The sequence below is a fragment of the Schistocerca piceifrons genome, chromosome 1, assembly GCF_021461385.2.
Source record: "Schistocerca piceifrons isolate TAMUIC-IGC-003096 chromosome 1, iqSchPice1.1, whole genome shotgun sequence".
Lineage (NCBI taxonomy): Eukaryota > Metazoa > Arthropoda > Insecta > Orthoptera > Acrididae > Schistocerca > Schistocerca piceifrons.
The window spans coordinates 16,933,027-16,950,735 of NC_060138.1; the positions used below are offsets into that span (position 1 = coordinate 16,933,027).

Genomic DNA, 17,709 nt, shown 5'->3' on the forward strand with positions numbered 1-17,709 from the left:
CTTCACGCAGTATGATATCTCCTATTTCATGTTCATCTGCATTCGCTTCCATTTCTATAATATTGTCCTCAAGAACATCACCATTGTATAGACCCTCTATATACTCCTTCCACCTTTCTGCTTTGCCTTCTTTTCTTAGAACTGGGTTCCATCAAAGCTCTTGATATTCAGGCATTTGATCATATGGGTAATTATTCCAACTAATTCCTTTTTGCATTTTTTAATTATAATACTACTCAGTCCATCCCAGCCAGATGAGGTCTTATTCTTTAAGTTATTTATTATTTTTCCTATTTCCTCCACACTCACTTCCGTAAATTCAAAAGCAATTTCCAGCCTAGGGTAAAGCTTTACCATCCGAGTCAGATCTGTGTTATTAACTGGATGCATTTGTTCTCTAGCCAACCCTGCTTAGCCATTTTGCACTTCCTGTCGATCTCATTTTTGAGACATTTGTATTCCTTTTTGCCTGCTTCATTTACCATATTTTTATATTTTCTCCTTTCATCAATTAAATTCAGTATCTCTTCTGTTACCCAAGGATTCCTATTAGTCCTTGTCTTTTTACCTACTTGATCCTCTGCTGCCTTCACTTAAAGCTACACATTCTTCTTCTATTGTGTTTCTTTCCCCCATTCTTGTCAATCATTCCCTAATGCTCTCCCTGAAGCTCTCTACAACCTCTGGTTCTTTCAGTTTATCCAGGTCCCATCTCCTCAAATTCCCACCTTTTTACAGTTTCTTCAGTTTTAATCTACAGTTCATAACCAATAGATTGTGGTCAGAGTCCACATCTGCCCCTGAAATGTCTTACAATTTAAAACCTGGTTTATGATTCTTGAACCAAGTGTTGGCTATAATTAAGTTCTGTGCAAAATTCTACCTACTACGTTTCCTTCTCTTCCTTTTCCTACTATCGAGTTCCACTCACCCATTACTATTAAATTTTCGTCTCCCTTCACTATCTGAATAATTTCTTTTATCCCATCATACATTTCATCAATCTCTTCGTCATCTGCGGAGCTAGTTGGCATATAAACTTGTACTGCTGTGGCATGTGTGGGCTTCATATCTATCTTGGCCACATTCTCCATGATGTTTGTAGTAGCTTACCCGCATTCCTATTTTCCTATTCATTGTTAAACCTACTCCAGCATTACCACTATTTCATTTTGTGTTTATAACCCTGTATTCACCTGACCAGAAGTCTTGTTCCTCCTGCCACAGAACTTCACTAAGTCCCACTATATCTAACTTTAACCTATCCACTTCCCTTTTTAAATTTTCTAACCTACCTGACCGATTGAGGGATTTGACATTCCACGCTCTGATCTGTAGAACGCCAGTTTTCTTTCTGCTGATAACATCATCAACTGAGTAGTTCCTGCTCCGAGATACGAATGGGGGACTAGTTTACCTCCGGGATATTTTACCCAAGAGGACGTCATCATCATTTAACCATACAGTAAAGCTGCATGCCCTCAGGAAAAATTACGGCTGTAGTTTCCCCTTGCTTTCAGCTGTTCGCAGTACAAGCACAGCAAGGCCATTTTGGTTAGTGTTACAAGGCCAGAGCATCCAGTCATCGAGACTGTTGCCCCTGCAACTACTGAAAAGGCTGTTGCCCCTCTTCAGGAACCACACGTTTGTCTCGCCTCTCAACAGATACCCCTCCGTTGTGGTTGCACCTATGGTCCGGCAAGCCGGCCGAAGTGGCCGTGCGGTTAAAGGCGCTGCAGTCTGGAACCGCAAGACCGCTACGGTCGCAGGTTCGAATCCTGCCTCGGGCATGGATGTTTGTGATGTCCTTAGGTTAGTTAGGTTTAACTAGTTCTAAGTTCTAGGGGACTAATGACCTCAGCAGTTGAGTCCCATAGTGCTCAGAGCCATTTATGGTCCGGCAAGCCTCCCCACCGATGGCAAGGTCCACGGTTCACGGGGGAGGGAATTTCGTTATTTTCCCCATTTTCTCCTTGAAAGTGCACACTGACCTTTCCACCTCTCCATTACATTAGAAGTGGAGTGGTGCCACTAGAAGGTGTTGTACCCCTTGCTGCTTACAGAATTTTGAAAACTGAGTTGTCTGTTATCCGAGGCAGTGACCTTCGGAGGGCCCTCAGTGCACAAAAATTTGCAAAAAGTTATGTGAATACATGATGTCTGTTCTTTTAAACATGTCTGAAATAGCAGACACCACACGGAATCCTCACTTGTGATAAATTATATGTAAATTGAAGTTGGAGTGGGGAGAAAGGGAAGGAAAGGGAATGGAATGGATTGGATTATCGATGTCAGCTGTATCGGTACATTACGTGGAATCAGCTTAGATGAGTGAAAATGTGTGCCGGACTGGTATTTGAAGCCAGGACATTCTTCTTACTAAGCAGTTGCATTAACCACTGTGCCACCTGGAACACGATGTTTGGCACAACTGCATGGACTATCTTGGCGAACCCTCACCCTCATCTAGCACCACATATCTATAGCACCTGTCCACGTCCTCCGTGCTCGCTACGCAGAGATTCTCGCAGGAAGTCGAGCATATTTTTTCATATGCACTGAAGAAGGTGGATTAATTGCCCGTCAGTTATATTTTCACTCGTCACCACTGATTCCACATAATGTCTCGATGCAGCTGACGTCCCTTCTCTCCCTGCCCCCCTCCCCCACCCCTCCACCTTCAATTCACATATTTAATAAAAGACCTCGATCACGTTTGCTGTTGTCATTGGACCCGTGGCTCTGAGACATGGTAGCGCTTGTAAAGTTAACAATAATTTTATGGGTTAACCAGTTTTCAGATTTATTAAAGGTTCTATGCTGCGCATGCTGTGAAGTGACATAGGTACGTATCCCAGTTGTCATCGCCATCTGTAAATAATGGAAATGATGCAATTGCCGTTTCTCGTTTCTGATAGACAACACTTCTATTTCCTGCTGTAGTAAGGCCAATTGCTGTTCACGTTTTTCCAGTTGTCGGTTTTGTTGCGGCTGTGCCCTCATTTGGTGTTTTGTGGTTCCTGGCTGGACGAGGAGAGGGTGGTACGATAGGTGGGTGGTCGGTTTCCCCTCACCACAACACAAAAAACACACGTAGTTAAAATACACTTTATTCAGGAACCAATGGAATACTTAACTTCAGTGATGTCCAGTCTGAGGTTCTAAGGTTAACAGCAATCAAATAACATGTACTAATTCTCGAATCTTGTCCGTGTCCGTATCACAGCTATATACAATGACTAATGCTCCCTCACAGCTAGCTGAGGTCTGAGGCAATGACTGTCACTGTGGAAGACTAGAGCACTGTGTAACATATTGAGGTGCAATGTGAGCTGAGTCCCGATGTGACATACTGAGATTGAGACAGCTCAGTTGGCTTCGGTAGCAGTGGCCTGTATGCACGCTGCCCTGGGGGCATCATCGATGCGTAGCCTGAGGGCGCACTTAGTTCTGCACCTGCTATAGAATGTTTCCTAGTGCTAACCAGTGTGCTAGCAAAGGTGTAAGCCATCACAGGTTTTGTTCCCGTTGCGAGACCAGTAGTTATTAGTCGAGCTGCTGCTGCTGTTTCTGCTGTTGTAGAAGCCACTGTCTCATAAATTCCAAATACGCTTCACTTGATTTTCAGTGTACTCATTGCCACTGGCGTAAACTGGAGACTTCTGGACCTGTCTGAAGAAATCGTGTTCATTTCATTACATGAATGTGTTTGTTGTTGTTGTGGTCTTCAGTCCATAAATTGATTTGATGCAGCTCTCCTTGCTACTCTACCCTGTGTAAGCCCCTTCTTCTCTGAGTAACTACTACAACCTACTACCTTCTGAGTCTGAGTACTGTATTCGTGTCTCGGTCTCCCTCTACCATGTTTACCCCACCCCACTTCCCTCTAGTGCTAAATTGGTGAATCCTTGATGTCTCAGAATATGTCGTACCGACTGATCCCTTCATCTAGTCAGATTGTGGAACAGATTTCGTTGCTCCCCAGTTCTATTCAGTACTTTCTCATTAGTTATGTGATCCACCCATCTAATCTTCGGCATTCTTTTGTAGCACCACATTTCAAACGCTCCTATTCTCTTCTTGTCTAAAATGTTTGCTGTCCATGTTTCACTTCCAAACGTGGCTGTACTCCATACAAATACTATGAGAAAAAATTTCCTGACACCTAATATATACTCTGTGGTAACAAATTTGTTGTCTTCAGAAATGCTTTTCTTGCCATTGCCGCTCTACATTTTATACCCTCTCTGCTTCGCGCAAATATCAGTCTACTTGAATCTACAACCCTAAAAATAATAAGATGACAGAGAAGAAAGAGACAAGCTACTTTATCACCATCACGCTCTACCTTTAGTTTGTTTAACTATCAATGACGTAGTGCTTATGTTTTTCAGTGAATCGACTCCTTCATTTCTAAGTAATTCATAATTCTGAACCAGGTTGTTTCCTTTTTATTATATCTCCCACTCCTCTACCAGTAACCACCGGCATTTCGCTGTCATTTATTTGTTGAACATTTTTATCATTGTTATAAGTTAAAACTGGTAGTATATTCATAGATTGTAAACTTTCCTTTACAGACAATTTGGAACATCTGTTTTGAAAATCTTGTATAACTGTTTGTAACTTTCTTTTTACTGTGACTGTTGTAAGTCCTGATTGTGTTTATGCCTGTATTTAGTATTTGTGCTTTATCTAATAGTTTTCACTGTTCTTCAGGCTTCCAATTGGGAACGGAATGATTGCCGAGGCTCTTGTGAAGGGTAAAAAGAAAGAGTCTGTGGTGCAGTGTGCTCTTGAAGCTTGTCGTGTTTTGGATCGCTTCGGAATGTTACGCCAAGCTACTCACGGTAAAAAAACAAAAATTAATTTTTCTGGCTTTTGCTTTTTTCCCCCACAAACATGATAATATCCTTACAATAGAAATATTGTATTGTGTAACATGTATCATGTGCAAAATCAACATTTAAGTAATATGTTCATCTTCATCATCATATTGAATAACTTACAGTGTCTAGTAAAAATCAAGCAATGGAAAATCCAGGATGGAAAGTAACAATATTGTGAAAAGGAAAGTTGCTACTCGCCATATAGCAGAGACATGAGTTGCAGATAGGCACAAGAAAAAGACTATCACAAATAAAGCTTTCAGCCAGTTAGGCCATTGTCAAAAATAGATGACATACACACACTCATGCAAATGTAACTCACCACCACCTTTCTACCTTTTCCGCTACACCCCCCCCCCCCCCACCCCCCCCCCCCCCCCCCGCCCGCCCCAACCTCTTTCCAGCCCTCCATCTAACCTGCAACACTTCACTGTCCACCACCCCTATCCTACTAATTCTCCCCCTCCCCACCCCAGCCTCCTCCTTACCCTCACCCAGTCGCCTCTCCCATCGTGCACTGGTGCTGCTGCTCGCAGTGTGGTTTCAGCTCTCTGAGACTGCAGACGTGTGTGCAAGCTGTGTTTGCGTGAGTTCAGCATCTCCACTATATCATGAGTAGCCACTTTCCTTTTCGTAATATTGTTACAGTGTCTAGTGAAACTTATCAGAAACATAGAGACTTTTTTTCAGTTCCTGTAGTTTTTTTTTTTCCCACAGACTTTATTCACTTCTTTGTTCCTTCCATCTTTTACCTAATGTATTCACTGTTTCTGTTGTGCTTTCATTTCTTTGTTGTGTCTTTGAAAACCACTTTCACTTTTTTTCTCGTAATAATTTGTCCTCTGTTGAATGAAATGGAATTGCCATGTGAAGTATACATTTCACTTTCTGAAGATGTTTCTCAGCTATATATATATTTCCTATTGCCTTGATAAAAATATTGAAATGTGGTGATGATGTCCATTTCCATTTGTTCCTGCCTTCTGTTTTTACACTTATAATTTTTGGCACTATGGAGCAACCGTGCCTTTGAGTTGTTGTTGTTGTTGTTGTGTGTGTATGTGTGTGTGTGTGTGTGTGTGTGTGTGAGAGAGAGAGAGAGACCAATAACAAGGTTAGGCAGTTTTGAGATGTAGTAAAGCAGGTTTATAGCAATGATTTTACTGAAATATGAAATGTTCTGATGTTGCTGATACTCTAATATGCTGTTTCCACAAGGAGAAATTAGACTGTGTGAACCATCAGTTTCTGCAAACTGTGGAGTACAGATTTCCCATGCCATTTCTCCTAACACCCCCAATCTTCCAACCGTCCTCAAGAACCAGCCCCTTCGTCGCCAGAGCTTCGATTACTTATTGTCGTGCCCTGAAATGAGGGACATCCTAACCAAGATCCTCCCCACTCTTCCTAAAGTGGTGTTCTGTTGCCCAACCTCCACAACATCGTCGTCCATCCCTACGCCACTGCCGGCCAGAGTGGCCGAGCGGTTCTAGGTGCTGCAGTCTGGAACCGCGTGACCGCTACGGTCGCAGGTTCGAATCCTGCCTCGGGCACGGATGTGTGTGATGTCCTTAGGTTGGTTAGGTTTAAGTAGTTCTAAGTTCTAGGGGACTGATGACCTCAGAAGTTAAGTCCGTTAGTGCTCAGAGCCATTTTGAACCCTACGCCACTCCCAATCCCGATCCCAACACCGACCCCTTCCAACGTAGATCATCTCGCTGTGGAAGACCCAGGTGTGAGACCTGTCCAGTCCACCCACACAGCATTTCCTATTCATACCCTGTGATAGGCTTATGAAAACTGATAGGCTGGACCACATGTGGAAGCAGCCATTTCCAGCTCTGCTACAGTCATTGCACAGCTTTTTATATTGGTATCACTATCCTGGTGCTCCACCTAGTGGCATGCCCTGCATGCTTAAACCAGACAGTGCTCTTCTACCATGCTGTCCCTTCCCCTTCCCAACCCTCTCCAGACTGCTGCTTCTGTTCTATTGGACAGTTGTGTTCCAGTCCAAGCTGCTGGAGATGGCGGTCATGAGGTGTGCTTGCTTGTGTAAATGAATATGTGTGTGTGTGTGTGTGTGTGTGTGTGTGTGTGTGTGTGTGTGTGTTTGTACGTGTGTTTCCTTTTCTGAAGATGGCTATGGCCGAAAGCTAAATGTTTAACGGTTTTTGTGTTGTGCCTGTCTACAACTCAGTGTGTCGGTCTATCTTTTTCTTATATTGTTAAGTCAACAGACTTTATTGTTCATAGAAACATTTACCAAGGACAGTGCATTTAGAATAATTTGACAGGCTGGAACATTGCTCTCCAATGAACAATCATATACTTCTTCACATGCTCATGTATGAAACTGCCAATGTCTTATTAAATCATCCTGTGAGGCCATTCATCTGTGGCTGATAGGCAATTGTCATCCTGTGGTTGACATTGCAACATAAAATTCTCTCTGATACTAGTCTTGACTAGCAAACTTTTCAGTGATTCTTCACATGGGGTACTCTGTTCATCCAGGTGTTGTTTTCTAGAAGGAACATTGCAATTTCTGGAGCTTCAACAGTTGACACATCTTTGCTGGCAGCATAGCAGGTGTTGTAGTCAGTAAAGGCTGTTACCCGTTGATTTCCCATTTGTCAAGTAAGAGAACATCCCCAAGAGGTCGAATCCAGTTCAGTGGAATGGAGCTGCTGCAGGTGGAATTGGCAGCGCATGCCCCAGATGTAAATGGTGGAAAGTGCTTCCGTCACTGGCATTCCTTTCATTGGCTCACATAGTGTCTAGAGGTACCTGTGTCAGATCCTGTCTAGAGTCTTCACAAATGCCATGTGACCAGGTGTGGGAACAACATGGAAATACTTCATGTTAGCTGGCTGTAGATGGGCTTGGATGTCAAGCAATGATTTCCTCTTGTAAGATGTTATGTTTATTAACTGCAGTTCTCTTTTGGTCAGTTCCTACTTCCGCAAGGCTTCTGTAGTTTACAACATTGCTGAATCTCCCCCTGTTCAGTAGCAATGTTGTTTAATGCCGCAATTACTGAGATTGCGTCCGTACTGCTGTGTTCCACCAAAGGATTCCTTGTAAGACAGTTGGCATTTATGTGTCCACTTTAATATACCACTGTGATAATAGTCCTCTGAAGCCTCAGGCCCTTGTCGCCAGTCGGTGTGAAAGATCTTTCAGGTCAGTCAACCAGCATAGAGTATTGTGGTCGACAATGGCAGTGAATGATTTGCTAAATAAATAAGTCTGGAACTTGTTATGATGCAAACGACTGCAAGACATTCTTTTCCAATTGCAGAGTACTCTGGAGCTTAAGCCATCACATTTTCAGCTCCATTCTGAATTTGCTCTAGAACCACATTTTCACTCTGACCACTAGCATCAGTGTGAAATTCTGTCTCAGCATTGTTGTCATACAATGTTAGGACTGCAGAAGATGTTGGCACCTCTTTAAGGACAAGGAAAGATCTTTCTTGCACCTCGTTCCAGGAAAATTCGGTGTCACCCTAAGTAGTTTTTGCAAGAGAGATACCTTTGTGCAAAAGCCAGTAGTATGAGTACATTTCGAGAAAACATCTAATATCACAAGTGTGCCAAGGAGTCAGAAAATCTGTGATTGCTCTCATTTTCTCTATCTCTGGATGGACTCCATAGCACTCACTCGGTGCCCGAGATTTTTATTTCTTGTCTAGCCAAGAGACACTTTCCCCGATTCGTGTGGAGGCCGGCAGTCTGAACACACCACTTGACTAGGTTGTCAGTCAGCTTATATGCTCTTTAAATATCTCCAGAAAATGACAGTGTCATCCAGATAGCAAATTCATGTCATCATTTAAGGTGACAAGCCAGGTTGTGTCCATTGTACACGTGAAGGTTGCTGAAGAATTACACAGTCCAAATGACATTACTCGAAAACATAGGGGCTGTCAACAGTTATAGAGGCAGTCTTTTGTGGTCAGCTCCATCATCCTGGATTTGCCAGGAGCCTTTCTACGTGTCTGTAGTTGAGAAATACCTTACCCCTTTCAATAAGTTTAGAGGGTCACCAATGAATGGCAGTGGGGATGGAGGGTGAACATATTTTTCCATGATTTTGTTCAGTCATTGGTAGTCAGTGTAGATATGCAATGTGCCATCCTCCTCCTTCACAAGGACCGCAGGAGAGGATTAAGATTCATCCAAAGGTTCAGAGATGTCATCTTCTCAACTTCATTCCGTCTTATTCATCTTTCCACTGGTGACGTGCTGTGTGGACACTGGCTAACTGGTGGATGATCCCCAGTGTTGATACAGAGATTTACCATTGGTTGCTTGGTCTGTCTTTTTTTCCACTCCAGATTTGAAATCATCTGGAAACTGGCTCATAACAGCTAACGCTCATAAACGTTGTTCCTCAGTCAGGAAAGATTCTATTGACAGTTCAGTAGTAGTTTTCTCATCTCATTATTTGTAGTAGTAACAGAGCATGGTTTTTCATCTGTGGCCTAAGCTGTCATTACTGGATTGGTTTGGCTGTCTCTACACACCTACCTTTAGGAATGAATTCTGACTGCTTGTGACAGTTGGGGATACAAAGTTCTCTCTGACTAACTACATTGCTTATGGTAATTTCTAGCATGTAGATTTCTTTTGTGAGTATGAGTAGCTTTTTGCATTTGGCAAAAGATTCACAGTTTAACTGGGCATCTGAGTTGCTGACTGGAACTCATGTCATTGATGCCAGTGAGCAATGTCTTCAACGGCAGACAACGCTGAGAAAAATCATCATTATGTGTGCTTGCTGGAATAGCTTCTTCAGTTTTGTGCAGTGATCATCCACAGTCTGTAATTGCTTGTGATGCCTGCAAGAGGCCCCATCCAAGAGCAACATTATGACTACAGTCTGTTAAAACGACAGATTCTAAGGGCTGTTTTCCTCAATTGATATTTAAGCTGCTGGCAGGTGTGGCCGATCGGTTCGAGGCGCTTCAGTCTGGAACTGCGCGACAGCTACGGTCGCAAGTTCGAATCCTGGCTAGGTTTAAGTAGTTCTAAGTTCTAGGGGCTGATGACCTCAGATGTTAAGCCCCGTAGTGCTCAGAGCCATTTGACATTTAAGCTCCTAATATGTGATCCTGTAGGTTGGCCACATTTCTCATTTGCGACTTTCAGCACAATCATTTTTGTCTTGTGGAACATAATCGTCTTTACCTGATGGCAATAAACCATTCGACATTACAGAAAAGGAAGCCCCTGATCAACTAGTGCCCAGACAGAGAGATTCTGGTCATATCTACAGTAAGACACATCAGCAGCAAGACACAACAGATACCTTCACTCTGTGATACAAGTAGAAATGTTACCAGTAATTGTGCCACCAAAGCAGACTTGCATCATGTTTTTCTGAAATCACTTCAGCAAATATGACAAAGTAAATATCCCAGAATTTGAATAAGAACAGCAGTCAACATGAGCACCTTAGGAGTAGATATCCTCAGTGTAGTGAAGCAACTGAACTCATTTAATAAAAGCAATTCTTCTGGTCAAGATTATTAACCAGTTAGATTGTTAGATTATGTTGCTGCAGACACCATACCTGAAGTTGCAAATCTAGTTGTGGAAGCTGTCAATCAAGTTACAAGTGAGGCCTGGATGAAAATGGGGAACAGCACTGTAAGTGTCAGTGGAAAATCATCCAAAAGCGAAATCATTGTGGAATAATGCATCAAATATTTAATTACACACCTGGGAGGGAACAATTCAAGCAGTGCTGAAGAACAACTATTCTAAATCAAATTCTGAAAGAGATGTAAGAGGTGTTTTCCCATTAGTGTAAGTACAACACACTCAGCAATTAAACAAGGGAGCCTACCACTGACCAACATCACAATGTGAGTACTTTCTTCATATTATGTATCTTAATATACTGGAATTATTGTCACTAATTATAGAACTAAATAATAATGCAAATACACTGATAAAAAATTGCACCACCAAAATTAATTAATGAAGAATAATGAAATTTTGAGAGTACATTTGTGTAGGTAACATATTTAAGTGATTACCATTGCAAGATCACAGGCTAATGTACGGACGAGATAAGCCATTGATAATGTGAAATGCTGGTATGTTAACAACTGGTGCAACCACCACAATGTCGAATGCAAGCACGCAAACATAGGTGCATTGCATTGTACAGATGCTGGATGTCAGTTTGTGGGATGGAGTTCAACGCCTGTTGCACTCGGTCGGTCAATACGGGAACGGTTGGTGCCGCTCGGCAATGACACTGGAGTTGTCGTACAGTGGTGTCCCTTATACGCTTCATCGGAGACAGATCCGGTGATCGAGTAGGCCGAGGTGACGTGTCGACATTCTGTAAAACGTGTCGGGTTACGACAGCAGTATGCGGGTGTGCGGCATCCTGTCGGAAAACACCCCTCGGAATGGTGCTCACGGACGGCAGTACACTGGGTTGAATCACCAGATTAACATACAGACTTGCAGTCAGGGTGTGTGGGATAACCACGACAGTGCTCCTGCCGTAATTCGAAATCGCATCCTGGATCTGTGTGTCTAGCAAGCAGACAGATCAGTTGCGGGCCCCCGACTGGCACCCTTCCGACCGACACACGGCCATTGTTATCAGAAAACGTGACAGAATTCGACCCCACCCTCCCACGAGTCCTCATCCTACACCACTAAAGTCGCAAATAGCAGTGGTTTGGGGTCAGTGTAGTTTAGGTTACGAGGTATCTGGCTCAGAGCTGTTCTCGGAGTAATTGATTTGTAACAGTTCACTGTGTCAGTGTGGTGCAACTGCTGCCAAGATTGCTGCCGCAGATGCAATGCGCCGCACCAGAGCTATACGCCAAACGCGACGATCTTTCCTCTCGGTAGTGCCACGTTGCCATCCAGAACCCAGTCATCTGGTGACCGCACATTTTCTCAACCACCTCTGCCGGCAATCGTTTACAGTGGCTACATTCCTGTCAAGTCTTTCTGCTGTATCGCAGAAGGGATGTCTAGCTTTTTGTAGCCCTATTACACAACATTGTTCAGACTCAGTGAAGTGTTAATGATTGCACCTTTGTTGCATTAAAGGCGATCTCATCTAAAATCAACTCACGACATTCAGTCTTGAAGGTAAATAATGTTAGTGACCATTACAGTGTGTACTTAAGGCAGACTTGAGATACGTTCTCATAGTGGCACTACCAGCACCACACTTAAGTGACTGGTGCGAAATTTGAATAGACATCATCTTTCAGATGTAGAAGCACACATATCAACGTTCGTTTATGGCATTTTGTTTCTTTCAAAGTATTTAACAAAGAAAGCAAAAACTATGATTCTTTGACGACTCACTTTCTTTTATATTGTTTGGTATAACAAACATCCTTATGATATTTCAGCATATTAGACGTTAAATAGCTCTTTCCAATTTTTGATTTTGGGGTATTACAACTAATAACTATAAACAAATTCAGGCTATCAAATACAGTCTGCATGCCGTTGAGCTGAAGAAAGTAGGAACCGAGCACAGGACGCTGTGTCGTGTCCAGGAACATTGCTGTCTGAACTGTCAATATCAATCATTCATCTAATAGACTATAGTCATGCAGACATATACATATATAAAAGACATCGTATTTACACCAGTGACTGTTACACTTCCTTTATTTCGTGACTGTGAATCCCAGGTATAAAAAGTTAATGTACATATATGTGTGTATGTGTATTTCAGAAGCTCTGAAGAAGGATTCATCCAAGGGTTAGCAGTGCTCTTAGTCTCATTTATGTACTTAACGAAGATGCGATGCCTCCACCACATCTATGTTGTTACTTTCTTTTCATTCACATTCTGAGCCTGATCTCAGTCAGTATCTCTTCATCAGTTATCCAGTCTACCCATATAAGCCTAAGCATTATTTCACAGCACTGTACTTCAAAAGCTGGTATTCTCTTCTATATCCTATTTTACTGTTTACCTTTATTTAAAATTAGACAGTGAATTCATAAATACCTTCTTTTCCTTCTCCCCTTCACAGAGTCAGATTACAGCCCTTTTCGTCTCCGGAGTCGGGTTACAGCCCTTTTCGTCTTCACTGAAGACTCTTGTTTCTGGGTCATCCTACATTTCTCATTCTTATAGGTTTATAATTGATTTCTTGTTTAGAAAATCTGCCTGCCTCCATTCCGGAAATCTGTTGTTTCCATTCTAATGTATCACTGCTCTACTTTTCAATTATGCAGCATATATTCAGTTCTTCTCTTACAATATTATTGCGATCTGTGATGCGTACTGTGTGAAGAAGACATTAGTGTTGTCGGCTGGCTTGCTGTGGGTCGCCAATTCGAGCCTGACCACCAGCAGTTATTTTTTTATTTAGTATTAGTCGTTTCTGGAAGGTTCTTGAAGTTTCTTGTGTTTGTACATCCTAGGATATTCGGCATTCATTATAGCAGCAGGTCCAGGAGATCAGTTTTGTTTGTATTCCGCCTATACGGTGGTGTTAGTAATAAACACGCTCTCGAGTGCTAAGCGTTGTACTTTATTGATGGCCCTGCTTTTACATTTGGACTTTATTCTGGTCACTACATGACATCGTTTTGTGGAGACACTCGGTACTTCAAAACATCTACATCAATGTGGCCCCAATTAGGCAGTTGTCTACATAGAAGTGAACCTACATAGACAGGAACCAGAATACAAGAAGTACCTCAGTCCAACTATTCACATATTCAGGAGACCAATGGATTCCAAACTAGTAGTAAGTCAGATGCACTTCTGGCATCCATCAGTGTTCTTTGGAGATGCAGATCAGGACTCGATTACACGGGTGAAAGGATTCGACTGAGTCACTAAGCACAACAGATGGGAAACAGATTGAAAACAACAAAGAGAAGCTTAATAGCTAAGACAAGTGCCAGGATGAAATGAAGAAAACATTCAGTGAATATCAGCAGCAAGTCCACTTAGTAGAGAAACAACTGAAGGGCGGGACCGAACATCATGGGGAAACAACGTAGTTGTGCATGTTGTTGTTGTGGTCTTCAGTCCTGAGACTGGTTTGATGCAGCTCTCCATGCTACTCTATCCTGTGCAAGCTTCTTCATCTCCCAGTACCTACTGCAACCTACATCCTTGTGCATACAGAATGTTTTAGCCTTAAGCCACACTGTGAATGCCAATATGACCAATATGACATAAGCTCACAAAATCTCACGCTTCAGAAAAGGAGTGGGGGAAGACATCTACCGAACTCTTCTGGTAAAGAACATCACAACAACACAGGAATTCAGCACGAGGTGCCAGCACATCAAGGAAATACAACACAAAAATAGGGCAAAAGATGTATGATGCCCTCCTGATTGTGATTCCGATGACAGTTATGTTATGGAAAACGACTGTGACCTCACCTCTCTCATTTATTAGGTCATAAGTGAAGAGAGACAGCATTTTATGGCAACCAGAACTGTTAGACCAAGTAAGCAAGAGGTAGCAGTCATGCATATTGATTACATATGTCAGGATGTGATAGAGAATGTTGAAGAAAATGTGTGTTGATCTTTAGCACCAATTTCCACCACCAGTTGAATGCAGCAGGAAGAATGGACTTGACCAACACGGACTTAAGCCGCAGCCTTCAAATGAGAACCCAGCATCCGACCGCTGCATGTACAACCAATTCCTCTGCCAAGTATAATGGTGGACAGAAGGACAGACATTTGGAGGACAGAAGACAATACGCCAGGATATTTCCACTGTGGATGCCCAGGACACGTTGTACACTACCACAGAGAGAGAGGAGGCAAGATTTGACAACGACCTTCTGTGGATGTCAGGATGTCTCATTGACATCTTTATTGTGGCCAACACAGTCTACAACTGCATCTACATCTATGTGACTACTTTGCAATTCACACATAGTGTTTGGTGGAGAGTTCACTGAACTGGCTTCAGACCACCTCTCTTTCATGCCATTTTTGAACAGTGTGAAAAATCAAACACACAATACTCCTGATGTGAGATCTTGTTTCTCTAATTTTATTATGATGATCGTTTCTACCTGTGTAGGTGAGTGCCAACAAAATATTTTTGCATTTGTAAGAGAAAGTTACTGATTGAAATTTTGTCAAAAAATCTCACTGCAGCAAAAAACACCTTTGTTTTTATGACTGCCACACCAATTCACAAACTACATCTGTGGCACTCTCCCTTCTGTTTCACGATAGTACACAGAAAACGCCCTTTCTTTGAACTTTTTGATATTCTCCATTTATTCTATTTGGTAAGGATACCATTACTTGCAGAGGATGGACAAGAATAGTGTAGGCAATCTCTTCAGTAGAGCTGTTGTATCCTCTAAGCGTTCTGCCAATAAAATGCAGTCTTTAGTTCAACTTAACCACAAAATTATGTATGCGATGGTTCCAAAGTAAGTTGCAATTATAATCCTGTGGCCTTTAGATTTGTGTAAGAGAAATTTAATGGATCCCTTTTAGTGCTCATGTGGATGAGGTCACATCTTGCATTTTTTAAAGTCAATTGCCCATTTACACCACACAGATGTCTTGTCTAAATCATTTTCACTTCATCTGATCTTCTGTTGCCTTTACTAGTGACAGTATCATCTGAAAACAATGTAACAAGGCTGCTGAGATTGTCTCCCAAGCCACCTATAGAAATTAGGAACAGCAGAGGGCCTTTAACACTACATTTTGGAAGGCCATAATTTATATAACTTCTGTTTTACTGTGTTATGACTTTCCATCAGTTACTACAAATTGTGACCTCTTTGACAGAAGAACATAAATCCAACTGCACAATTCAGACAATACTCCATAGGCATGCAGTGTGATTAAATGCCACTTGTGAGGAATGATGTCAAAAGCATTCTGGAATTCCAGAAACATGGATCTGTTTGAGATACACTGTCGACAGCCCTCTTTGCTTCATGTGAATAAAGAGCTAGTTGTGTTCCAAAAGAAAGATATTTCATGAATCTGTGCTAACTATACAGGGTGAGTAAAAAAGGACTATACATCTTTGGAAAGATATAGAAATTTATTGAGTTAACTTACAGAACTGGTAGGTGTATAATTTTGTAGCAAGCAACCTCAAGTGTGATTCACATACTGCGTCAGTACCCCGTTGTACCACCAGGGCTGCCACCGTAGTGCACAGTTAAAATGGCTACTTTCACTGGTGTGGAATTTCATGAAATGAATTCCGTAACAACAGTTTGGCATAAATTTCACACAGAATAAGCTAAAGAATCGCCAAGCGGGCCTACAATTTACTCTTGGCACAAGAACTTTGTTGAAATGAGTTGTTCACAGCAATATGATAAATCGGCAGGTTGCGCGCATGTTGATGATACGTTGAGGGAGCTTTGCCTGCAGTCCACAAAAAATGACACTATGTGCGTTTCATGACACTGGCATTCCACAATAGATTGTTTAGGGAGTACTGTGTGGACGTTTGTACTTGAAACCGTATGGCACAGCACATTAGTGATACAGATAAAGTTGCTCGTGGGGAATTCTGTCCAGAAATTTTCCATTGGATAAAGGACGACAGGACATTCCTGAATACAATAATCTTCAATGATGAGTCAACATTTTCTATCATTGGCATGGTGAAACCACAACTGCAGAATATGGAGCAGTGAAAATCCATATGCACCTCTAGAACATGTTTGTGACAGCCCCAAAGTTCATGTGTTTTGTGCCTGTAGTAAATTGAAAATGCACAGCCTTTTCTTCTTCATGGAGAAAACTGTCACACATCTGCTTGACTGTAGTCATTGATATAGTGATTGATATTGTCAGTTCAGACAGCATTGTTGCTGGACATGACTTACATCACCCTGTGCTCGTTTGCTACCATTCATTTTCTTTAGCAGAAAAAATGAAATCCTCAACAATGTGCAGATTGTATTTGTAAGCCTGAATTTGTTTACAGTTAATACTTGTAATACTGTCACAGAAGATGCTGAGTAGCACAGCCACCGTTGTGTAGTGGTTATGATACTAGACTGTTGCGTGGAGGGTCCTGAGTTCAAAACTCGCCTGAACTGTAAATTTTTTTTTTTTCTGTATTCAGTTTGAGTACATTCTAAAGTATCCACAAATGTCAAAAATCATTGTACTGGAATGTTCTGCAACGGTATAGATACTGTATGTGTTCTGGCCGGAGGCAGTTCATTGCGCGGTCTTGTATGTGCAAGTCAGTGTTTGTCATTCATCTAATTACACCTTCTTCTACGTGACATTATTCTGGTGGAGACGCTGGGTATTCGAACTTGTGATAGCGTACATTATTAACAACACAGTGGCTCCCATCAGGCCATGACAGAGCCGCCGTTTACTTGGCAAGAAACCCGACTTCGAGCAAATTCAACAGGTCGCAGTCTATCGGAGACAGAAGAAGAAGAAGAAGAAGAAGGCGTTGTGATGACAGCAACTGTGTGCCACCACATGAGACATCCTTCCAGGTTCTCAGGTGGCAATGGCCAAGAGCCAACCAAGTGGCTGAAGGTATATGAGTACACAGCCAGATTTAACAAATGGGATGGCACCGTGTGTTTGGCTAACGTATTTTTCTACTTGGAGGGCACTGCCATGCATTGGTATGAGAACAACAAGCAAAAGTTCACAAGCTGGGAGTATTCCAGGCAGAACTGCACAAGTATTTTGGCAACACACGGCGACAGAAGTGCAAGGCTGAAGATAAATTGAAGTGCAGGGCACAGTGTCCAGGAGAAACTACAGCATCCTACCTTCAAGACGTCTTGGAGCTGCGTAAAATAGTGGATCCTAGAATGAA

At 42.2% G+C, this 17,709-nt stretch overlaps 1 protein-coding gene across 2 annotated transcripts in view; it reads left to right on the top strand.

Moving 5' to 3' along the window:
- LOC124800608 (kanadaptin) overlaps nt 1-17,709 on the top strand; it is a 267,444-nt gene that overhangs the window by 129,808 nt on the left and 119,927 nt on the right. For both annotated transcript variants that reach the window (XM_047263008.1, XM_047263009.1), the window contains exon 4: nt 4,720-4,850. In XM_047263008.1, the coding sequence (XP_047118964.1) occupies nt 4,720-4,850 (131 nt within the window). The remainder of the gene's footprint in view (nt 1-4,719; nt 4,851-17,709) is intronic.